Genomic DNA, 24568 nt, shown 5'->3' on the forward strand with positions numbered 1-24568 from the left:
AGTAATGGAATGAAAATTTATCAAAGCTTTGCTTAGAAAAAAAAAACAATTCTAGAATGAAACTGATTTACTCTGAAATTTTTATCGTTTTGAGACTCAAAAGGGTTCCATGTATTTATCTTAGTAAAAAGCAAACCCCATATGAATGTTTCGCCGTGATCTTGCCAAGTATTAGAGGGCGGAGTAATTTCGAATTCCAAAGCGTGGAGGTGTGCTACTTCCGTCTTCTGACACGTGACGTCATTAACCGTTAACGAGTAGCAATGTTAGAGCACACTGCGACGACCGGAACACAACTTCGCTCGGATACTTCCATCGCCTCGTCCTCGTCCTCGCTCTCCCCTCCCCTCTCATCCACCTCAACACCCACTTACGCGGGACCCCAGCTCGGCTTGAGCAGCACACCTGGGCTGAAGCACCATCGGAACTCGGACGGACGGACTTCAGGTGAGTGAAGTCGGCGGGGGCTTCGACTAACAGCCTCGGTTTAGAAGGGAGGCGTTCCGCGAACCGTTCGTGTTGAGACGCGTTCGTGTATTTTACAACTTCTTTTGAAATGGGGAAACCTTTCGAGATATACGAAGAAGACCCTGACTTAATTACCCCTCTTAACTACTTAGGCAGACACGCTTGTATTTTTATCTGCTGCTGGACCCCTGGACTACACTGGGAGGCAAGTTAACTGTTCATGCTCTGAGCTGTGCTCTGAGCTGCCATCCCCACCCCAATCATTTCTTTAATTATGATCAATGTGTTTGTGTCTTTTTTTTAAATTGAGAATCGTGTGATTTATTTTCAAACCAAATTGGAATTTCAGCCTAACCCAACTTGCATAACAGCATGGTTGAAGTGACACATTTGAGTGTCAGACGTGTAATATGCATCATCGTGGCGAGAATCAGATGCCTTCAGAGGGGAATCGGGCCTCGACCAAATGTGGATAAAAATTCAATGCAGTAACTGCCAGTGCGAGCTCACATTTGGATATTGATCCAATTCGTTTATCAATTTATCTCAGCATTCCTGTTTCGGTTGATTTCACAAGGAAATCGACAAAAACTGCTGGACTCTGGCCAACATGCCAGAAAAATAGAATTCTGTTTTTCTACTTCCTCTTTGTACGTTATTGTAAACTGTAAGCTTGTGCAGAGATCTCCTGGTATCATGGGCGAAGCAGCAGTCAGAGAGGACGGCGCCGTGATAAGATCAGCTGAGGTCAGCACTATATTAGCGCCCTTACTCGCACATGTTTGTTTATTTCAACATTTAATACTGCATATTGGCTCCAAAGTATATAGGCTCGTTTTTGGTGGATGATAGCTGTCTGGATGATCAGATGGAGCAGCTGCACAAGAACTTGAAGACCCTGAAAGTAAGTCACGCCACTTGACTTCATAATTGTTCCAAGTTCAGAACCACTATTTTCAACATCGACATTATAAAACCTTAAAGAAACTACACAGCGTGTGTTTTAAGGAACAAGAAACCCCCCCTAAAAAAAAAAAAAAAAATACAATAGGAAAAGTTCTCAACCTTCAGGGAATGGTCGCAACCAGACTTTGGGGGTCCCTTGAAAGTGGTTCTGGATCTTTGCCTAGCCACACTGATCATGTCTTGGGAGCCGATATTGTTTAGATATTTTCCAGCAGTCGCTGGAAAATAGCAGCGGGACTCTTTAAGCACAGACACAGAAAGATATAGTTTAACAAAGGTATTTATTATTACAAATAAAAGACACTGATAGATATATATATGTATATATATATATATATATATATATATATATATATATATATATATATATATATATACACACAGAAACTTTTAGAATTATTATAAGCAGATAAATTATTTAATTAGCAAATAAAAGGTACATTTTCAGTAATATGTCTCCTTTAATTGTGCCACTGTACCTTTTGCCATCAGATATGCAAGAAGAGGAGGCCCGTATCCCTCAAATTCTCAGTCAAAGGCGTGAAAGTGTACGATGAGGACGAAACGGTATGGACGTATATTTTACGAGTTATTTTTTGCCAATTGCAATCAAAAACATTTGTGTGTGGTCCAACCTGTCATTCGGCCTGCAGACCCTCCTCATGGCCCACGCCCTTCGCAGAGTGTCACTGTCCACCGCCCGCCCCAGCGACTCCCAGTTTGCCTTCGTCTCCCACAACCCGGGCAGCGCAGACGCCCAGCTGTACTGTCACGTTTTTAGAGCCAGACACGCCAGAGCCGTAAGAGACCAACTCGCCAACAGACATCTCTGTTTGTCACCAAACCAAAAATAGAGAACGTTAATGTTCACCGTTCAACAACATAACATTTTTAGAAATCGGCACCTCCTCCAGTTCTTCTAGGAGAAGCCCCATGTTTTTCCTCTCTCTCTGTGAGCCATAGTCCCTGAACAGTGTCCTGGGTCTGGCTCAATAGAATAGAAAGTGCTCCTCCTGGTTGGACATAATCTGAATGCCTCAGTTTCATGCCTGGAACCAAAGATGGTGACTCACAACGAGGACTTGTGACAGATTTAAGTCGCTGTTTTATGAGATTAACTTAATTTAACAACTCAATTTAGACTTGTCCACGAAAGACTCCAGACTTGACTCGGCTCTTCTTTTGGGACTTGTGAACATTACATTACTCTACTTTGCGGTAGGGCTGGGCGATAAACCGAAAATTTACCGTTACCGAAATGTATTACAGTGACCGACATAATTTTGCCCTTGTCGGTAAATTCAGTGTCTAAAAGAAACTGAAAAAGATAAGTCTTTTCTGTCTGCGGCGATGTTCATGCCTCTTTAAGACGGCTACAGCGCATCTAGTCACGTGACTCATGCGTTGTAGAAGAATGTAAACAGAAGACGCGTTCGTTGCTGGCGATTCAAATCCTGAAGCGGCTGACACGGCTGCAGACGAAGTAACGTTAGTTGAAATTGTTCCGGTCGCGCTTGTCCCGAAAAGAAATTCGACATCTGTCGTTTGGAAATGTTTTGGGTTCCATAAAGACGATGTTTGAGCAAAAAACTACTAAGTGCGTCGTAAGCACCTGAAACAGCGCGTCCAACCTTTTCTTTTAAACCACCCACAACACAACCATGCTGTTGACTTGGAGCTTGTGCTAAATGTTCGAAGTGAGAAGCAAGGTTCGACAAGTGACAAAAGCCCATAACGGAGGCGACACCGTACGAGAGAACGTCTCAGTGGTGGACGCGATAGCCGAGCACATAGCTCTAAAGATATTGCTCCTCTAGTTACAGTGGAGCGCACAGGATTTAAACGCCTCATGAACGTAGCCGACAAGAGGTACGAAAATATTTGTCGCAAACAGGACTTCCCGATATGGACAACATCAGGACGCAAACGAAGACATGTCGAGCATTTTGCATCCACATCCGACTTGTGGTCGAGTCGCAACATGCATCCCTGTTTTGAGCCTGAATGTGCATAGACGACAAGTGGCGACCGCGCACCAGAGTACTCGAGACGGCATTTTCCTAATGAAGCACACTTGTTTATTTGGCATTGGCATTCCATTGACATTTTTTTCATTTTATTTAGCATTTTGTTTACAGGCGACTAGCTCTTTGCACATGGCATTATTTATATTGTTTACAAGATACCTTTTCACAAATCTAGGCCTTTGCAAATGGCATTACAGCATCTCGGCACAATCTATTTGCAGAAAAAGATTTTGTGAGAGGTACCCTTTTTCTCCTGTTCTTTGTGACATTGTTCAAGTCATGCAAAGCAAGCTATTTGGAACGTTTATTCAAATGATTTTGTACTTTTATTTTTCATTGAAAGTAATGTGTACCAGTTGGTCAATAAAAAAAGCAGTTAATATGCATTTCCTGCCTTTATTTTGATTTTGGTCCTCAGGGGGAATTTATCGCGCATTTATCGTTATCGAGGTAAAATTGCCCAATTTATCGCGATATTGATTTTAGGTAATATCGCCCAGCCCTACTTTGCGGCATGCCCTCATTTCCTCTCCTTACTATAAATGTCTGTGTTTGTGTGCGAGCCCGTAAGATGTCCCTCTCGCTATCCCAACCTTTTTGTGCGACATCAGTGTTAATGACATGGAGTCGACAAATGCGATAACAACAACTCATAAACAAATAATCACCAGCATGGCAAACAGGCCGTTGCAGTGCTGCTGTTTGTTATAACTTTTGACTTGCACTCTGGGCAGGGACTTGGGCTTGAAACCTAAAGACTTGGACTTGTGTTGAAACTGTGTCTTTACTAAGTGATTGCACGCTAACAACAGTGTATCCAGATAGATTTCGAAAAGATAGGTTTCCTGTATTTAAAGTTAGCGTGTTTGAAAAAGGTGATATTAGCATGCACTCTCTCCTTTTAGGCCCAGTTCCTGAACCTTCTACTGTGCCGCTGTTTCCAACTGTCTTACTTGGAGAAGCACCCGGATGAAGCCCAAGAAGTTTCTTCCGGCTCTGCACCTCGACGTAACCCGTCACTTCTTAACCACGGCTTCCCGCTCAGTGTTAGCGCCCTGGTGTCCTTCAGAAGAGCTCCCTTTCGGGGCTTGATTTTTGGGTCTAAGGTCGTCAGGCAAAGTGGTTGTACTTCTTTTTCAGGGCAGTTATCGAGACACTATTGACATTTTCTTTGCCTTTGTGCAGAAACATGACAAGTCTTCTGACGAGCAGCAGCTTTGCAACCAAGATGAGGTCTTCCCCACCTCCTCCCCATCCTTGGTGCGCAAAAAAGCCATCCGCAACAAAGTGCTGCGATCTGGGGCGTACCGCTCTTTCACGTTCACGCCGCTCAAGCAGCGCCACATGCAGGAGCGTCTCAACGCGTCACAAGGTGGGCCCGCTGTTCACAGGGCGCTCTCCAGATTCAGGGAGTTGATTAGGTAACGCCCTCGATGCTTGATGGGGAGATCACGTGGAGGTGTTTATTCATGAGGTTTAGCAAGGCTGCCACGGGTGCTCACGTTTGAGTCTATAACAAGCTGGAACATGTTTGGTTTTCCTTTTGTTAGATGTTTGTCTTCGCTTATTGCGAGTACAGCAATTCCTACCTGCTCAAACATGCACATACATTGACGAGGGATAAGGACCAAGCTCTGCTTCAAATAACAACAACAACAAAGCAAATGCAAAAGATGCCCTCAATATTGTTTTTTTTAATTGCCAAAAGGTGCCGCAAGTTGACGGCAAAGCACTACGTTTGACGAACGTAAATGAAACTGTTCAACTTACTGTAGCACACGTTTATGGAACCAAGTTGACACAAGGTGCGTTAAAGCACTAATTTTTATCTAAATTAGAACGTATTAATCTGTTAAAGTTTTGTATCGCCCTGCATCCTCTCAACGGGATCTATGAGGCCATAGGTGAGTGTAGTAACGTAGATCAACCATAAATAAAGAACTCAAAGTTTCACTAGAACAGAGCAATCTCATCCTTGACATCAATTCCTAATGATTAGCCAAATATCTGGTGGCATTTTACGGTGACAGCAATGCAGAGTACACAAAAAAACAGGAATAGGTGACCAGCAAATAGCTGACAGTATAGTTCATAATAATAGAATAAAAAAAAAAAAACATACACTAGGATATACAATTTGAATAGCCAACCACAACGAGGCAGGGGTGTATATAAGAAGACAAGGCATGTCCGTTGCGGCAATGTTCTAATGATGTCTTCTCTTGTCCGTGGAGTAGAAAAGGACCAAGACAAGACACTGGCGAGACGATCACGGACGCCGAGCTTGGCCGAAACCGAGGAAGCGCTTGCTCAGGCTGTGTGGTGTTGGGCCGGTATTGCAACGTGAGTGTGTGCATTTTTTTTATTTCAAACACTTCCCATGTGTCTTGTTATCATGTATAACATGCTTGTCTCACTCGAATGATCACAAATCTTAAAACACACCACTGAAATTAGCCTGTTTGGAAGCGGCGTCCTTGCTTGGCCAATGACTAGTCCAGCTTTTATTACCATGACTAAGCCCTAGCATTATGACTACAGCGGATTTTATTGTGGCGGAAAAATGGGAGTACCCGTTAAGACATTAAATGTATTTTTACTCATGGTGGCAGCAGTTCACACGCTTCACTGTGAATTGCACATGGACAAGCTTCAAGAATTGGAACTGGTATCATATAACACATAAGCTAATGTTTGAAAAGTGTACAATGAGTCATTTAGCCTGCAGGAAAAAAATGTACATCAGATTTCTTACTATGGTTTGCAAGATGTTCACCCTTTCCCTTTGGAACATTTCACTTCTTCGGCTCCATCTAGTTCTATTGAGTAATAATTTCAGAGCATCTTTAGAGGCCATCTTATTTTTCTGGGACTCTTGTGGACTCTACTGCTGTATGGAAGCCAGAATTAAGTGAGTTCAGATACTCTAAATCTTGTTTATTGGAAAAGGTCTCCTGCAGACAAAGAAAATAATCCCTGGTCTCCGGAAGGTACATTTTATGTAATATGTCCTCTTTAAAGCAAATTCAGTTTCCTTTCTTTGTCCCAGTGATAACAGCTACTCCCTCCTGGCTGATGATATTTTGGGGTCCTACCTCCTGTGCCCGCACCCCAAGAAACCTAAAAGTGGATCCCTCATCATTCGCTTCCCTTCTGGCCTCACCACCCACCTCATTGAAAACACACGTAAAGGGAATTTCTTCTTGGAGGTACCGTGTGTGTCATTTACAAATCTGATCCATGAAATTGTATAACAGTACTTTATTCCCAACATTTTGCTCTCTTAATTTGTTAGTATTTTTCATGGCTGTACTGCTCCTAGGCTGTGTATGCAAATGTTTTGTCCAATCAAGTTTCAACCTGTGCTATGTCAGTCTAATCTGATCAGGGCCTTCCAAATCAGTTGTGCTGGTTGATATAATTTAACCTGTTAGCAATGGGATTGATTGTTTCTCTAATTACAATATGATAGTGGTGGTGCTAAATGGATTAAGTCAAGTAAATCCCCACTGAAGGCCCAGTTACCAGTTGCACCGCCCGCTAATGCTACTGCCTTACTCTGTGCCTCACTACGGAATGATTTATTTTCAGACGGCTACATATCACAATAAGCTCGTTCAGTCATGAAAATATACTGGAACACGTTTCAACAGACATTGTTTGTAAATGCCACGTTTTCATGTCAACACTAAACCCACAGAAATGTTGCATTTGCCCTTTTTGTCTTTGGCATGTGGCAGAAATGCAAAGCCGAATTCAGTTCCCTCGCAGAGCTGATTGAACATTACACAGAGAACCAGGATGGACTGCCGTGCCGGCTGAGCTGTGCCCGGGTTAATCACTGCTACGAGTGGGAGGAGGAAGATGCTACAGAGCCGAAGGCCCAGGAGATGCGCAGAAGCCTGAACAAAAGCAGAATGCAGAGGATAGTGAAAGGAATAGGGATGAAATTTGGACACTAGAAGTGGTCAACTGCTCACCGAGATTTTTTTGCACGTCATCCTTCACTAAATCACATAAAGTCGTGGGACATCTCAAACTTTATTAACACTCAACACGCCTATTTATTTACCCTGTTGGCACTTCCAGTATCTGTAATGTATCGGTCAATTTATCAAAGCTGTTTTTGTAGTTGCTGCTTTTATGTTTTTTTATATATGTGTATGTTGTTTTTTTTTAAACCGAGTTCCATAGTGTTTTAAGGCATCTACGTGTCCTTAACATACGGTATTTGCGCACTCTTTATGGGGTTAAGAGCCCAGATTTTTAAATCTGACGGCAAGGTGTTTTTTCCCCCTCCATTGTCAAGATGTTGCAAATATATTTAAATGTAATTGTTTTGTTGGTATCAATAACACTTGTAGAACTTTTCAGGACACCCAAATGCTTATAATAATGACTGCCTCTGGTCGAGAGACCCTCTGTTGGATGTTGATTTTTACCTTCATTATGCAGCTGATGTTCCATGTTAATTTATCATCGATCATAACGCCAAGGAATTTTATTTAAAAAAAACTCGTTCAATCCTAACATTACACGGAAATATTTGATTGCATTTGCCCCAGCTACACGATCGAAGCTCCGATCACGCTGTCCTTGGCAAGATGGCCGCTCGCTGTGAGCCGGGCGGCTGGTCGTTGCTATGCAACATCACAACCACTGCGGCGTGAGAACTGGAATGGCAAAATGAGACCTGCTGCTACGACGACACACGAGAAGCGGCAAACAAATTATGTCTCTACTCGGCTTTCTTTTGTTACCGGACGAGTTAGTTTCCTCTGAATATCAGCAGACGTGTTTTTGGACCTGCTTTCTGTTTTTTTTAACCTGTGGTTCTGGTGAGTGCAGTTCTACGACCCGCCAGATTAGGTACACCATGAGCTATGTTAAAATAAATATATATACGATGCTCCGTTTTGAGCCATTTTTACATTGTTTTTCAATCTCCGTGTACAACCAATCGTATGTGTTAGCCCCAGTGTGTTTGGCTTGTTCTTTGGCTGTTTTTTTTATTTGATTTTACCACATTTACATGCGCGTGACGGATGAAATGTGCGACGAATGATAATCATTAAGAACTGGAGTTTACTGCACCGTATAGTCAACAGTAATTGTACTGCATTTTTTTCAACCTCTACGCGTCTCAATGTACTCATAAATGAGTTCATTTAATGTGAAATCCGGGCCAGATTAGTTGAACACAAAGTGCACCATGACTTGTTGAGATTGACAACAGGTGGCTGGCAGACCAATCCAAGTATCGATAGTATCCTTACTAAAGTGAGTTTTGTATCGTATCGATATGATGAGCTGTTATTGATCGTTACTTTTATTTATTTTTATTTTTTCGTGATTTCCTCACGCGTTCCTGTTTTAATGCACGCGCATGTGAAAGGCACACTTATCACCAATGACAGAGATAGGCAGGCTGCGCCTATAAGAGATTGAATATAAATGCAAGTACAATACCTGCCAGCAAAATGTGCAATTTTTTATTCTTGCGTGATCTCTGACAGGCAGTGTGAGTCAAGGAGACGAGAAAAACAAAACAATAACAAATTAGGTAATTGGTGTGACCATAAAGAATCGAATCAAAACAAGATATGGAAAGGTGACAAGACCAGAGGAATTTAAGTGGCCTACGTTTCTTTGAGTGTGGAAGAGAGAATTAGAATAAGAAGATTACTACTACATGTGTACATTTAAAAACATTTAGTTTTCATGGAGAATGTTATATTATGGCATGGTTAAGAACAAAAAAAGTTTCATTTGCAAAAAATCTGTTATTTAATAATACAAATGATTATGCAATAATATTTTTATTGACCTAAAAGTAGTTGGTATTGGTATCGGTGTTACCTTTTCCAGTATTTACCTGATATCGATTGATACCAAAATTTTAGATATTGTGCAACTCTAGGTGCCTGCCGTGATTAAGTGGACTTTCTGCCATCCTATGGTAGAGTAATTAATTGTTCTGCCTTTCACATAGAGTAAAATGAAATATTTTTGGCACAGTGGTTAGAAATTATTGAGCAACTATGTTTGTGACTTTCTATCCTTCCAGGTGGCTTAGATGGGGTCCGAGTCTGTGAAAGTGGTGGTCCGGTGCAGGCCCCTGAACGACAGGGAGACAGGTCTGGGTTCCAAGATGGTGCTGACCATGGACCTGCAGCGCTGCCAGTGTTTCATCAAGAAGCCCGCGTCAGCCGACGAGCCCCCCAAGCAGTTCACCTTTGACGGGACTTACTTCACCGATCAAACCACAGAGCAGCTGTACAATGAGAGTGCCTATCCATTAGTTGAGGTGATCTTTTATCTGGAATTAACAACACCTGAAGCTAAACATACAACTTCTTTTCAGAAGCGAATCCCGTCATCTTAAATCTTTAATCTGTGCATTCAACAAAGCTCTCTGCAATTCTACTTACCTTTTGGCTTTGAAATGATGTCGAGATTTCTGCATGATAGTTCCACTGCATGACATTGTTTCTGCCCCACCAATGCTTGCTTCACCATGCCTTGTTGATCAAATCATGGGCATATAAGGGGTACCCAAGTCCAGACCTCAAGAGCCCATTTACAACCCATTTTAGTTGCCTCCCCCCTCTAGAACACCTGATTTAAATGATCAGGATCGTTATGAGGCTTCTGCTGTTGATCTGATCATTTGAATCAGATGTGTGGGAGGAGGGAGACATCTAAAACACACTGGATAGGGGATCTCAAAGACTGGCTTTGGGCACCTGTGGCATAGAAACTTAGTGTGGGGTTGATATCATGTAAATGTGTTCCACATTTTTAGAAATAGAAAACAAATTATTTACTTGGGTGCACTCGCAAGAGCCAATTATTTTCACACAAGCAATTAAAAAGTATGTCTAACATATAGTATGTCCTGTAACATAAAATTCATAATTGTATTACAGGGGGTCACCGAAGGATACAATGGCACAATATTTGCTTATGGCCAAACAGGAAGTGGCAAGTCCTTTACTATGCAAGGTGTGTCTGAGCCCCCAGCACAGAGGGGGGTCATCCCACGAGCCTTTGAGCACATCTTCGAGAGCATTCAGGTGGCTTTTGCAAATGATAATCTCACATTCTGAAATTGTTGGTATCCTTGATGTTCGCGGTAGTTAGTATAAATCTCCTGTTACGCTCATTTTTCCGGAGCAGCAATATTTTCTCGGTCAATTTGACTTGTTTATAATCAAAAAGAGTCAGAAACATCCAGATAAATCATTGTCTTCCATTTTTGACATTTTCATTTTATGTCAGTTACATGTATTGAGGAAGAGTCTGAATAATTTAAAAATTTGAAAATAGTTACATAAACGACAGAAAAAATACGGTTCCCAGGATATAACTTTAGTCTCAATTCTGTTTGTATTTCATGTCGGTGTGTATTAGTGTGCAGAAAATACCAAGTTCCTGGTGAGGGCGTCCTACCTGGAGATTTACAACGAAGAAATACGAGACCTGCTGGGAAATGACACTAAACAGAGATTAGAGGTTTGTGGTGTCCTTTACTCTTAGCAATATTAGAATGGCTGTGTATAGAAATACAATGATAAGAAATACTCACCGGCCAAAACATCAAGTATCCCTACGACCTTATATTGTGTGAGCCTAACGACGTGGCCGGTAAGTGTACACTACAGACAGTACTACACACGTTTCCATGGTGATGAGGCTGTTACACAATCTTGAAGGTCGCAATGTTTGAACGAGTTTAAAAACGTAGTGTTTTTTTTTCTTCGGCCAGCTGAAAGAGCACCCGGAGCACGGGGTGTACGCCCGGGACCTGTCCATGCACACGGTACACAGCGTGGCCGAGTGTGAGACAGTGATGGAGCGCGGCTGGCGAAACCGCGCCGTGGCCTACACCATGATGAACAAGGACTCATCTCGCTCGCACTCCATCTTCAGCATCCACCTAGAGATGTGCTGCACAGGTCAGGACACATGCACATAAAATGCACAAACACATTCTTTGGCTTTTGGCATGAATAGATGATGAAATATATAGTGTCTTATAGCACCAGACAATTAACTGAGAATAGATGATGAACTATATAGTGTCTTATAGCACCAGACAATTAACTGAGGGATTTGGACAGACAAGCGACGGGCTAGCCCAAAAAAACAGCACCCAATGTCAAAATGATTCACACAATTAAAAAAAAAACTCATCATTGATATACAGTACTTAACTTTTATATTAAATTCTGCTAACATAGTCAACACAGTCATAAAACCTATTACCAAAGGAAGTAAATGGAAGCTACCGTGGATATTAAAAGTCTTGCACACCTTTGTTCAAATAGCGGGTGCTTGTGTACACTGCTGATCAACGAGGAGCACAATGGGCCATATGCACAGCAACACCTTTAACCCTATTTTGTTCCGGGTGGAACTCCAGTGGAAAGCACATTCTTACTGCGCATGGGTAAAGTTTTTCTTTCTTTTGGTGTTTTGCTAGACTTTGTGTCAGTAGAAATGGGCGTACCGGGTCGTTTGTCCATTTATGCTCCATTTTTGGATGGACCATAGTGTTTTCCTGTCATCAAATAAATTTCAAATTTCTGCTACAGGTCTATAAATCTGAATTGTTTGAGTCTTGAATACATGAAAGAAATGCTAATGGAATATAAAACCCGATAGTGCTCTGAGGTCAGCGGACTCGCATCACTTAGTGGCGCCCAGGTTTCAAAGCAAACATGGTGACGCACAGTGGCGGCTGTGGGTCATTCAGGGAGGGGAAGCTAGATACAAAAATGTGTTTATTTATTAAAATGTAAATTCTATCCTTCATTCCGTTGCAAGAAAATGTAGTCAACACCATTCATATAATCTGCCATGAAGTCCAGCTTAGTTTAGTAAAGTTTTATTTGGGCATGGTGCATTCCAGACAGTCCATTTACGTACAATATTTAGTATATGGTAATACGAGCGTAGGTTGAAGCAGAAGTTTATAGATGCCAGTGTGTGAAAAACAAGGACAAACTGTGAAAACTGCTCAGTGAGACTTGGTGATAATGTCTTTCGCCAGACGGAGCAGGCCAGGACCACCTCCGAGCCGGGAAGCTCAACCTGGTGGATCTGGCGGGGAGCGAGCGTCAGTCCAAAACGGGCGCGACGGGTCAGCGTCTGCGTGAGGCCGCCAAGATCAACTTGTCCCTCTCGGCCCTGGGCAACGTCATCTCAGCACTGGTGGATGGTCGCTCCAAATATGTCCCATACCGTGACTCCAAGCTGACCCGGCTGCTGCAGGACTCACTGGGTGGCAACACTCGCACCCTGATGGTGGCTTGCCTCTCGCCGGCCGACAGCAACTACGAGGAAAGCTTGAGCACGCTGCGCTACGCCAACCGCGCCAAGAGCATCCAAAACCGGCCGCGGATCAACGAGGACCCCAAGGATGCGCTGCTGCGAGAGTATCAGGAGGAGATCAAGAAGCTGCGTGCCCTGATCTCAGGCCAGCCGGCCTCACCTGCTCCCGTTCCATGTTAGTCGACTCATACTCATACTTAACAGGAATATGTAGGAATTTATTACAATGAAAGTGCTGGTTAGTCCTTCAAGATAAAGTAGTCACATATATTTGATGAAAACAAACAGGTTTCCTTCAAATTTATCCATCCAGTCCTCTTCTTTACCACTTCTCAAAAAGAAGAAGTCAAAAATGTCTGTCCCTGATAGTCTAAACAATGTATTCTGATTACTGATTACTGGCTGCCATTTCATCTCGTATGCCACCTGCTGTTGGCTGAAATTGATGTTAAGGTGACACGACTAATCTGTTTTCTAGGTTTGATCACATGACGTCTTGCAAGACCAGCCCGTGGGCACTTTGTTGTCAGTTTTTAGTCAACTGCAGGTGGCAGTCAAACCTTTTTTTGCCACCCAAAAAATACTTCAGCCTCCGAGTAGCACCATGGTGACCATCATTAAAATACAGTAGTATAGTGGGTCAAAGTATTTATCAAAAATGAGACATGAGAAATGCTTTTATTTAATTTTTTTTAAGTTTGAACATTAACATTGTGCGGAAACCTCGGGAAAAAAATGCTGTACTTAAATAATGATTCAATTCAGATGTGTTGAACATAGAATTTAAGTAAAAATGAACCTCAATCAATGTTTAAAAACAAAACATTTGTTTCAAGATCAGATGCAAATGTGTTATCCTAAAAAGTTAAATACAACTGAACTGTACACCGGCCACTCTTCTCTCACGTATAACTAGCTGTATTAATTATTTTCTAATTAGAGAATCATCGTAAATTAAGTCATTAGTTGGAGCCCCCTTTAAGTAAGTTTAATGAGTTTTTAAGTACTCTAAAATTAATAAAAACTATGATGCACTTTATGAGCATTAGGTCTCATTTTATTTTAAGAATTGCATGGCTGGCCGGATTCCGCACCCCTGCGCCAAGTCATGTTTTCTTCTCTTAAATCCTACAGCTGTGATGTCCAAGCACCAAACAGAGGTTTCCCCCAGTTCCACCGACAGGGAGAAGGAGAAAATTAAAAAGGTAGCACGCAGCAGAACGTTCCCACGCTCACATATCACTTGACGTTGACGCCGCTGTCGTCCCGTTCAAGTTGATTTACGACTCTGGCCTTTCAGGACTATGAACAGAGGCTGGCCAGGCTGCAGGCCGACTTCAGCGCCGAACGGGAGTCGAAGGCCAAGCTGCAGGAGGACATCGCTGCCTTGCGCGCCTCCTACGACTGCCAACTGTCTGGCCTGGAGAAGATCAAATCCAGCAGGGGGAGCTCTGCCCCGGAGAACGGTGAGATAAAGCCTTCCCCCAGACGACTATTGAGTTTTAAAGAGAGTCACCAAAGAGAGCAAGGAATGTTGTAAAGTAAGGGGGGTGGGGGGCTGTAGCCTATCCGGGCTGTGTTCGGGGTAGTAGGCGGGGTACACTCGCAACTGGTTGCCAGCCAATCACAGGCCACACAAAGGGAAACAACCATCCACGCTCACAATCACACCTGGGGACAATTTAGAGTGTTCACTCAACCTACTTTGGAATGTGGGAGGAAACCTGACTACCCGGAGAAAAGCCTCTTATCGTGTATTTTTTTTAAAATTTTTTTTTAACAAACACTATGGATTTATTAATCTGTTTCGCAGTAACCACAATATGATATTTTAATCATTGTTGGTGTTGTACACTAAAACAAAGGCTAATGGACCATGAATTACTATGAAAGACATTTTATTCACTTCAATTGGAGTTGTTAACGTACTAATCGCTACGTGCAGTCTTTTTAAGTGTTCTATGGCAGCTTCACAAAATTCTATCAAGCAAATTTGAGGTAAACATAATTCAGATTTACGACTGTGATGCAAACATATTTCAAGGAGTTTGGCACCATCTTGTGGCATCTTTGAAAGTTCTAGTAAGAGCACATCGCTGCACCTGAGTGCATTTGAAATAGTTGAGATTGGTTCCAGTGGAAAAAAAAAACAATAGTTGTATTTGTGAACCCCAAATCATGAATTGGCAGTTTAATTGTATTGTCGTCTTTTCTTTACTTTGTTTGTGAACACAAGCAAGCTCCAGCAGTGTGACGACAGAGGATAATACCGACACATCCCCCAGCTGCGCAAATGAGGTGCACACACTGGATGAAATCCGCCCTCCAATAAACATGTAAGCACAACTTCTGCATTCGTACTTACATTACGGTGTTGCTGTACCAGTCCACTGTGCCTCGTGCTGCTGCTGCTGGGATCCAAACAAGTCCAGATGGAGTCCTCGAAGAGTCGCCTGGTGTCAGCACAGCAGGAGATGTGGAGCAGAAAGAAGCCTTAGAGAGGTTGGTGGCCTGCTGCCATGTCTTCTTACCTTCAGCCCTAATGCCAGCTTGAGTAGAGCCAGGCGGTTTTAACAAGACTAAAAAGCACTTTCAAAGACATTCAGATCTCCACCTGAGGCCCAAATAAAGCGAATTGTGATCATCACCAAATTGATAGCCACAGCTTGGCAGTGACTGAATGTTTTTGTGCTGGATGGATTTTTGCCCTCCTCATATCCTTTGTAAACAAGAGTAACACGGAGGGGGCACGGGGAAGGCTGTTAAAGTGCCAAAATGAAATAAATAAATTCACCATGAAATGTTTAATTAATATACTCATTAAGTAATTAATTAAATGTTTCATTTTTTAATTAAATGTGCAATTAAATAAATGTGTCATTAATTAGATTATCAATAACTATTTGTAAAAAACAGTATCATTATTTCTGTATTTAATCAATTATTTCTCTATGTAATTAATTATGTATGTAATTAATTATGTATTTAATTAATTATTCATATATTTAATTGTTTCATGGTCCCGCGTTGCAGTGTTTCATGTATTAATTTTATCTGTCAAACTCGCTCCTCAAAGTTAGTGGGTGGGGCTAAACCTTGACAAACTCAAATCTTGTGTAAGCAGTTGCTTTGGCCTGAACGAGCAATCAGGTGTTAGGACCTGCCCACCAAACTTTGATGGGCGAGTTTGACAGATCAAATTAATTCATGAAACACTGCAACGTGGGCCCATGAAATTATTAAATACATCAATACTTAATTAAATATATAAATAAATAATTGAATACATAATGAATTAAATACAGAAATAATCATTGGTAATTTAATTAATGACACATTTATTTATTTAATTCCATATCTAATCAACACATAAAATATTTAATTAATTAATGAACATTTTAATTAAACATTTAATGGTATATTTATTTATTTAATTTCGGCAATTTGAGTCCTCCGTACTTGTCTCTTGTGCAGGCTGCAAAGGCTGGAGCAGGAGGTGGTTGGCGGTGAACAGGCCCTCAACAAAGAATTCCAGCAGAGGCAGCGGCAGAGGAGGAAGGTGGCCGATCAGAGGAAAGCTCAGCTTGTCAAAGCTTTGTCAGACAACAGCGAGGAGAGCGACAACATACTGTTCAGTGTCTATGACTCCATTCAGGAGGAGGTCCACGCCAAAGACCAGATGCTGTTCAAGGTCCAAGGAAAGGTCGGTCATGGTGCCATAACATGCATGCACACTCGCCAGAACATTACACATGCAATTTCGGATGAGGTCCAAGACAAGAGCGTGGAAAAGACACCAACACACAAGCGCTCACGCACACACTCTCGCAAAATCACATTGTCAATGAGTAATCACCACAGGTGGAATGAAAAGTGCCTGAAAGTAAGGACAAAATAATTAGAGAAAAGCAATAAATAAGACCACACATATATTTAAAAAATCTACCTAAATATAAAGTAGGGTATTTCTTGTACTCAGACATAGAATAATAATAATAATAATTAATCATTTCAATAATGAGAGTGAGAATTCAACATGAAATAGAAAAAAACAGCGATGTATACAGAAGTATGGCAAAAAAAAAAGAAAAACTGTTTCAAATATTATTTAGGGCTGTAACTAACAAGTATTTCAATAATCCATCACGGGATTGATTATATGTTTGACTAATTGATGAATCAGATAAAAGTAAGCATTTTATTCCATGACGTTAGTAAAAAAGAGGACCTTATTTCATTCAGTCAGTCCAGAAAATCCATCAGTAGAAGCTGGCTGATCTGTAAATTTCGATCATTGTTTTCTGAAGTAAAATCCGATATTTGCAAGTATCTTATTTTGATTAAATACAGAGAGATTTTCATGGAGGACAAGAGTCCCCTCCAAAAATGTATGTTTTGGAACAGCAAGGTCAATTCCTAAATCATGGACCTTTTCTTCCGACAGCTGAAAGCGGCCAAATTGGAGATCCGAGACCTGCAGACAGAGTTTGAGGAGGAGAGGAACGACTACCTCGTGACCATTCGGCGTCTGGAGCGCGAGGGCCAGCTGCTTCATGGTTTGCTTGAGCGCATGGCACCGCTTGTTCGCCGTGACTGCAACTACAGCAGCTTGGAGCGCCTCAAGAGAGAGGCTGCATGGGACGAGGAGCGCGCCGCCTGGAGGATTCCCGACGTGACGATCCAGAGAACCACGCTGCCCTCAGGTGGGATGTATCAGGACGACGTGACACTGGTAGCTCCCAGGTGGTCTGTAGCGCTTTTGTCACATTTGACTAGAATTTCTATACTTTTTTCATAATATAGCCCATTTAAGGTAGAATGAAATCCCAAATGTGTCTCAATTTTAACATGTTCTGTGTATCTTCCTCCCTTAGCCGTGCCTTCAAAGCTCTCCCCGCCCAGTGGCCCGTCTGCCGATCTCGAAGTCATTGTGGTGGGTTTATGGCATTGGGTTTATCCTCATCCTCATGACTCCCCGAGTCTCAAATGTGTGTTCCACAGCAGGTTGAGGAGGACCGCTACAAAGAGCTGCTTGACCGCAGTGACAGTGAAAACATCGCCAACACTTACTTCAGATGCAAGAGGGCCAGCCAGCTGCTTGGCGGCGAAACAGCTACGGCACATGGTGAGTTTTTAAAAAAAAAAAATTTGGGCAGTCATCCTTTAGATTGGATACCGTAATCCCCCTCAAATGCAAGAGTCCGAGCCCAGACACGAATAGTGAAAAGCTTTAATTGGTAAACCCCTCAAAATATTTACAACATCCTATAATAATAGTTTGAGGAGCAAACTACAATCCAAAAACACTTTAATATTGTTCCTAACTCCTTTTATATTTTCTTTAAAAATACGTTACTGATGATTTTGAACCAGAAGTAACCAATAAAACATACACATGCAGCAAAGACTCTCCTGTTACATCCACTAACAACCCAGGCTAATTTTACATTGTATGTTTTCTGCAATGTGAAAAAATAAGACCATCAAAATTATTTCAAAACGTCTTCCACCATGAATGTCACTTAAACATATTTTCCCAAGTGTTTGGGAGATTTGGTTACAGTCCAATTAAACCTAGTTTGGGCCCTCTGCTCAAGGGATCAACAGCTATAGCGAAGCATGATGGTGGCAGACTCATACTTTGAGGCTGATATTCTTCAGCTGGATCTAGAGCCTTATTATTTTTAGTTTATTCAGAAAAAAATGGGGTGGGTGGATTATGGACAGTTCCAAATGCCATTCAGTATTTGCAGAGAAGCTTCAGTCTTCTCATAGGAAGCACAAAGCAAAATAAATAATACAAATATGGTAAAAGCTTACGAGTAAAGCTGAAATTTATTTGGGGTAAATCAGAAGCACTTTAAATGGTGATGGGTGTGCCGACTCCCATTTAACACAAGTTTGACTGGGACTGGTTAATTCTTAACACAGCTATAGTCCAGACATAATTCCACTTATTTTTACTTCACCTTAACCAAAACAAAAAATGTTTTTTAAATTGAGTAATATAGGTTCTAGGTTATTGGCAGCCAAAGTTTTGAAAATAGTTATCTTTTTCTTGTAGACTTTTAAAACCCACTGCTCCTCATATACGTAAACAGAAAGCTTGTCTCTCGGTCAAGTTGTATCACTTCAAAATAATTTCTTGAAGTCAAAAATGGTACAAGTTCCCTGTTCAAACAGGGCTTTGGTAGAATTTTTGGGTGTTTCAAAAAGTGCATAAAAAAATGCAACTAAGTGAATTTGTGAATCGTGAAACGTGATTTTGCAGGTAATGACTGTATTCAATGAACATGAAGTCATTAACGCCATTTCCCACAGCCGCCCACAGCCCCTCCCTCTTGAATGGGTCACACCTCAGCGTAAACGCAAGCATGGACTCCATCATGCCACGTCCCTTCCGCCTAGAATCCTTGACTGTCCCTGCCTCCCGTGGTAAGGCAAAGCGGAAGAAAAACAAATCTCATCAATAATGGAATCATGTGATAGGACACAACTAGCAGTTTGTTATGTCCACAGTGGCATGTGCTTTAGATCTGTCCGATAATGTCCATCCTCATCAGTTTAAAACTTAAACCTACAAAAACGCTCGAATAATCGTGGTTCATTGAAGTAATTATTTTTCGTTAAGTTTACTAATAAAAGGTGAAGACGTTTGGTACTTCAATAAAATGTACAGTATTTTCATGATTGCGGAGATGCTCATTGTTTGGTGTGTTAAAAACCATGCCTCACAGTCGGACTAAGGAGGTCTGGGGGGCCCTGGGTTGCATTGTGTGGACAAGACCGATGATTACAATTTTTGCTGAGCTTTTTTAGCCAGTGGACTGTGGCGACCATTCCAAGGTATACCCCACTTCTTTCACCTGCTGTTGGCTGGCTCTTGGGTACAGCGGTGAGTAACATTTGGTAATTCCAGTCACTATTTTGAGTTTGTTAAAAGTGAAGGTAAGTCGCAAAAAATAAAATACAGATCACAACACATTCACACAAGGCTATTTAACCGTGAGGTCCCCAAATTTTACCATATTTATAAACGTTGAAGGCCTTAAAAACATTTTTAAGTGAAATCTAGAAAGAAAAAAAAAAGGTACCTCATGTTTGCAACCCTTAAAACTGCTTGCATGTCTTGTAAGCTTTTGAAAAATTTAACGAACACAGCAAAAAAAATAAATTGCTGCTTGGACAAACACTCATTGAAATCCCACCTTTAATGACAAGGTGATTTGTCTATTTATGCATCGTGATTAGTTAGCAACCACGAGCAGTATTGGTACCGCTTGCCTCAAGTTCACTATTAACATTAATGAGGACAAGCTGTAGTTAGATGCTTTTCATTTTAGGCTTCACACTGCTGGCCCTGCAGCAGCTCCCCTCTTTGCGTCAGGGTCTCATTTCACATTTTGGCCTGATTTCATCCTCTATTGTAGAATATGAGTTGACAGTGAGAGAGACGTGTCAGGATCGGAACTTGACACCCCTCATTTGCCGTAGAAATATAAGCCACAGATAACACCCCCCACTTTCCATAGGCCATTGGCCGAGCCCTGCGCCTCAGCCGTGATAACGCCGACCGACCGCAAAAGGCAACAATCGGCCATTGAGGCGTTGCATAACCACACAAGGACGGAATTAAAAGTCAAACACGCAAAAGGGGAAAGAGCGGGCAGGGAGAAAGGATCGTCTCCTTAGTTAACAGGCGTGCCATGCTCAAGCTAATCTGATAATGGAAGAGCAGCCCGACTCTGGAGTAAGACGAGTAGTACGAGCAAATTGCTGCCGTGTAAGTCAAACAAACAATGCTCAGTGAATTCCAGCATCTGCGGTCAAACATTTTATTTTTATTGTTCATGTCAAGAAGACAAGGTAGAAATGGTCATTACTACTTTTCAGTCTGTAGGACGTGAAGTGGGTCACGCACATGCTGACCATTGGGCCAAATTTGAATGGTTTTCTTTCCCTTATTACGAAAGAAAAGGCCATATTATCATGAACGTTTGGTGTGGCATATGTTTGGAATTATTTTTCCTTCCCATTCTTCTTGGAAAACATGGTCAGAGCTGACAATTGTGAATACTAAACCTGTTTAACATTTACAGGATCTCTCACATTTTAAAAAATTAAGATGTTAAAAATCCGTATGTGCGTACCCCACTTAAAATGAAGAAATCAAGAATGTTGCAACATTTAAACAAGAGTCCTAAAATCATAAGATGGGACTTTCACTTCAGCTAATGTCCAATTTGAGGCACAGGCAGAGACCCTGAATTTGTCAAGGAATGTAAAAGTCCCGTAAACATTCACTCGTCGCCTATGTGCTCTGTTGGGAAACAATCAGTCATTGAGCTGCAACACATCAGGACACTGCTGGAAAAACTGCATAAAAAAACGTAGACTGGAAAGAGCTGCTCCTTTAAATTCTTCCTCTTCGTTCTTACCATCCACGGCTCTGCTTACTTGTGTGACTCATCCCTGAGCAGTCCCAACTTCCTGAGAGCTTCTTTTCTGTCAGCTCCCATTCCAGGCACCATCATCACAGTGTACGCCACAGAGTTTGACGCTTTGGGGGTGACCGGCTGATCCTCGAGGACCGTTTTGAGTCGCGGTTCATGATGGTTCACCTCATTTTTGGGAATGAGCAAGCTCGTAGGTGGTTCTGGACCGGCCACTCTGAATCTGTTGGGTTGGTCGCACCTGGAGTAGTGGTGAAAACTAGCACTACTCTGCAGCCCCTTGCTCCTCGGTCCAGCGGGACCTGGAGCGAGGCAAAAAGAGGGGCTTCTCAATGGACTAATGTTCGCAGGACTTTTTGAAAATCCGTTACCCGCAGACAAATAAGACTTTGGAAGCTCCAGTCTGTCCACTTGAGTAGTTTGAGATTGTTGCTCTTTGAGGAGGCCTAGCTTCTGCAAAGCTTCCTGTCTCACCACTTTAGGATCTGTTGCGTTCTTGAGACTGAACGATGAGTTTGAGGCAGGGGCCGCTTCCTTTTCTGTCTTTACTGAGATATTTGAAGGAATTCTTTTGGGTTTTGGTGCAACAGGTAGCTGGCCCGTCCTAAAACTGCCGGCCCCTGAGATGGCCCTGTCAGGGCTTCCGGCATTGCCAGTGTGTGAACCTTCTATGACGACTGGAGGGCGTTTGACCAAGTCTATAGTGTGATCGACTGTGGGACATAAAGGTGTTTTCTTTGTAGAGGCGCTCCTCCGCAGATAAACAAGTGCATCATAGGATAAAGGTCCCCTTTCGCCTGTCTTCACCATGTTGTCTTTGGGTTTGGTTGCAGGAGGTATCGTTACATTGACCTCCAAAGGTACATGAACACCAGCAGGCTTCTGGCTGGAGTTGTTGCAAAATGAAAGAGACTTCTTCTTGTTTAGCTGACTACCAGCTTTCAGGTTTGCTTCCGAACAATTAGCGCTGCTCGCCAAAACATAAGGTGTTGGTACAAGGTAGTTTTGTATGGGTTTGTTCTCAACCTTTTCCCTGATGGTTTCCATAGACTTGTGCTTTTGCAGACCTATGGGACAGAAGATTTTTGTGAGAAAAGATAGATAGACAGCTTAGAGGGAAAAGAAAGTCAAGTTGGGTCTCTTTCCCTCGGCGGTCAGGCATAAACGATGACAAATCAGAAAGACTAGGGTCCCATCAACAAGTGAGAAGTTCTCTAGTCTCCCGCCTGAAGTATCTTAGCATCATCCTCGTCAACAAGCGTCAGATTGAACTGTAGCGAGAAGACTAGGCGCTGCAGGTTTTACTGATCAGGTGACAGTGCCACAACTTTGAATAAATAACATAGTCCTCCAAACCAGAAATCATTCAGAGACTTTAACAGATGGTCTTCGTGGTTAAAATAAATAAATAAATAAATAAAAATGTAATGCAATAGTTAAGCTAGTGTATTTTGTTGGGTACTTCACAGCTAACTTGCAAATGTCGCCAAGCAGATTAGCTCACCATTGAGCTTGGTTTTGCTCATGGAGGCCGACAGCTCTGCCAGTCGAGAGGCAAGACTGCCAGGGTCGGGCAAGAGGTCGACTTCCTCATTGGAAAGTCCACTATCATCCTCTGTGTCCAAAGACTCGATGGTCTCCTGCAAAAACATCAGGCAGGCTTTCTCCTCAGCAGACAAGTGCTCCAGACTATCATCACTCTGTATTGGAAAAGAATACATCAATGGAACAGTCTGATTTTGCAGCTTTAAGACGTTTGAGACCGCAACACTTACGTAAGCAGATTGTCCGCTGACAACGCTGTCACAGCTGCCGGCGCTGTCTATGCCGGCCAACATCTCCTGTCCAGTCCCACCTGGCCAGGTGTCACTTTTTGGCATTTTATCCAAATGATAGAGGCCCCAAAATGGCTGTGTCACTCTGTAATGATGGTGAATAGTGGCATCACAAAAGCATCATCCATTTTGTTAAAGGAACAGTGTGCAGGATTTAGTGTCATCTAGTGGTGAATGAATAGAATTGAAACGACCTAAGTTATTTCTCAAATTCTCCAACATACATACAAATAAATCTACAACCTGGAGTGCGCGGCCACTACCGTGGTGGTCCCCTGGTTTGAAAATACATTTTCATGAATGGACTGTGTGTCATGTTCAAATACAGAGCAAAATTCCTCCAACTTTTTAACCCCAATCATACTTGTAACCCTAACGTTCGGGTTGCTTAAAGGGTTAGGTGCGTTACAGTAATGATTGAAGTGTGAGGTTCAGGATAGATAGTTTTACTACTTATTTTCAACCCAAACTTAATCTCCTAACCTAATCAATTACCATTACCCAAACCATAACCCCCAATCTCAGCCAAACACAGAAATATAGTGAAAGTGTGAAAAGCAAACAACGATATGGTGTGGAACAACTGCTGTTTGTCCAGGTGATGCCGGTGCATCTTGGCACGGTGAGTTAATGTATTTGTGACAAAGCATATATACTAGCATGTGACTCAGATTACAACACACACGCCTCTCTTAATCGTCCTCAACATGATCACATTCACAACCCCCCACCTGCACCACACACAACATGTATATTATATTACGACTAAATCCGTTTGAAATTGCAAGCAGAAGGTATCACAAAAGAACATTTGTCCCAACTAGTTTGGGCTGCCTTTCAGCTCCTGGGATGGAAAAGAGTGCACTTCATTGTTCACGCTAAGCAACCTCAAGCTGTCAGGATGCGGACTCAAGATAACGTTGAAAAAATGTCACACAAGAGTTTATGCAAATAAGTGTGGCCTACAAATGAATGATGACATGTGGCTGTATAGTCTGGATCAATTATACAACATGAGGACTATCGCAGAGCAGTAAACATGCAGCCCACTTTTTGATTATTGGCTCCTTCCTTTGCTTGAGTATATCGGGAAGGAAAAATTACTAACAACACACCACGAGATATTCGCTCAGTATAATCTTTGAGACACAGCCGGTGATCGGACCTCTGCTGACTTTAATGCAATGCTTAAATGTAGATTACATTCAATAAACTTTATTGAGCCCATAATGGGGAAACACCTTAGCCATAATTTCAGCAAAAATCATGGATACAGGAATGACCTGATTATTGGTGTGTAGTCCACTTTCCAATTATCAACTAATACATTTGAAAAAATATCTATAATTCTTAACATATCCCACACCAGAGGATAATCAATCAGGATAGGATCTATAGAGGTGATCATTTAAAGGTGTCATACAATTGCTCAATTGTATTATTGACGCGTGTATATCCTGCTTAAAATGGTTTGGTTTGGTTT

At 42.0% G+C, this 24568-nt stretch overlaps 3 protein-coding genes across 4 annotated transcripts in view; 2 read left to right on the forward strand and 1 right to left on the reverse strand.

The window, feature by feature from the left end:
• The first annotated feature begins 265 nt into the window (after positions 1–265).
• On the forward strand, positions 266–7731 carry sh2d5 (SH2 domain containing 5). 2 transcript variants are annotated; one of them, XM_088309063.1, is made up of 10 exons: positions 266–447; positions 1141–1215; positions 1292–1372; positions 1927–2001; positions 2088–2234; positions 4367–4567; positions 4647–4833; positions 5699–5804; positions 6511–6670; positions 7202–7731. In XM_088309063.1, exons 2-10 carry the CDS (start codon positions 1165–1167, stop codon positions 7421–7423), a joined length of 1230 nt encoding a protein of 409 aa, XP_088165189.1. In that variant the 5' UTR covers positions 266–447; positions 1141–1164; the 3' UTR covers positions 7424–7731. The 2 variants fall into 2 exon arrangements, with proteins under 2 accessions (XP_088165189.1, XP_088165188.1); XM_088309062.1 differs by having other exon boundaries at positions 1150–1215.
• Positions 7732–8153: 422 nt separating this feature from the next.
• Positions 8154–19487, forward strand: kif17 (kinesin family member 17). Its single transcript, XM_088309064.1, has 15 exons — positions 8154–8299; positions 9529–9768; positions 10391–10537; positions 10875–10976; positions 11230–11419; positions 12517–12972; positions 13932–14002; positions 14098–14263; positions 15034–15095; positions 15184–15299; positions 16272–16500; positions 17242–17500; positions 17672–17730; positions 17802–17922; positions 19119–19487. The coding sequence occupies exons 2-15, from the start codon at positions 9538–9540 to the stop codon at positions 19268–19270; spliced, it is 2361 nt and encodes a 786-aa protein (XP_088165190.1). The 5' UTR covers positions 8154–8299; positions 9529–9537; the 3' UTR covers positions 19271–19487.
• A 1121-nt stretch (positions 19488–20608) lies between these two features.
• The window catches only part of LOC148327679 (specifically androgen-regulated gene protein), a 4457-nt gene continuing 497 nt past the window's right edge, over positions 20609–24568 (reverse strand). Inside the window, exons 2-4 of the mRNA XM_088309061.1 lie at positions 23026–23170; positions 22755–22950; positions 20609–22317 (exon numbers count right to left, since the gene is read on the reverse strand). Of these exons, the coding sequence (XP_088165187.1) occupies positions 21251–22317; positions 22755–22950; positions 23026–23130 (1368 nt within the window). The 5' untranslated portion in view covers positions 23131–23170 and the 3' untranslated portion in view covers positions 20609–21250. The remainder of the gene's footprint in view (positions 22318–22754; positions 22951–23025; positions 23171–24568) is intronic.

Source organism: Idiotropiscis lumnitzeri, chromosome 11 (genome assembly GCF_059441095.1).
Source record: "Idiotropiscis lumnitzeri isolate Australia: NSW breed Sydney's pygmy pipehorse chromosome 11, RoL_Ilum_1.0, whole genome shotgun sequence".
Lineage (NCBI taxonomy): Eukaryota > Metazoa > Chordata > Actinopteri > Syngnathiformes > Syngnathidae > Idiotropiscis > Idiotropiscis lumnitzeri.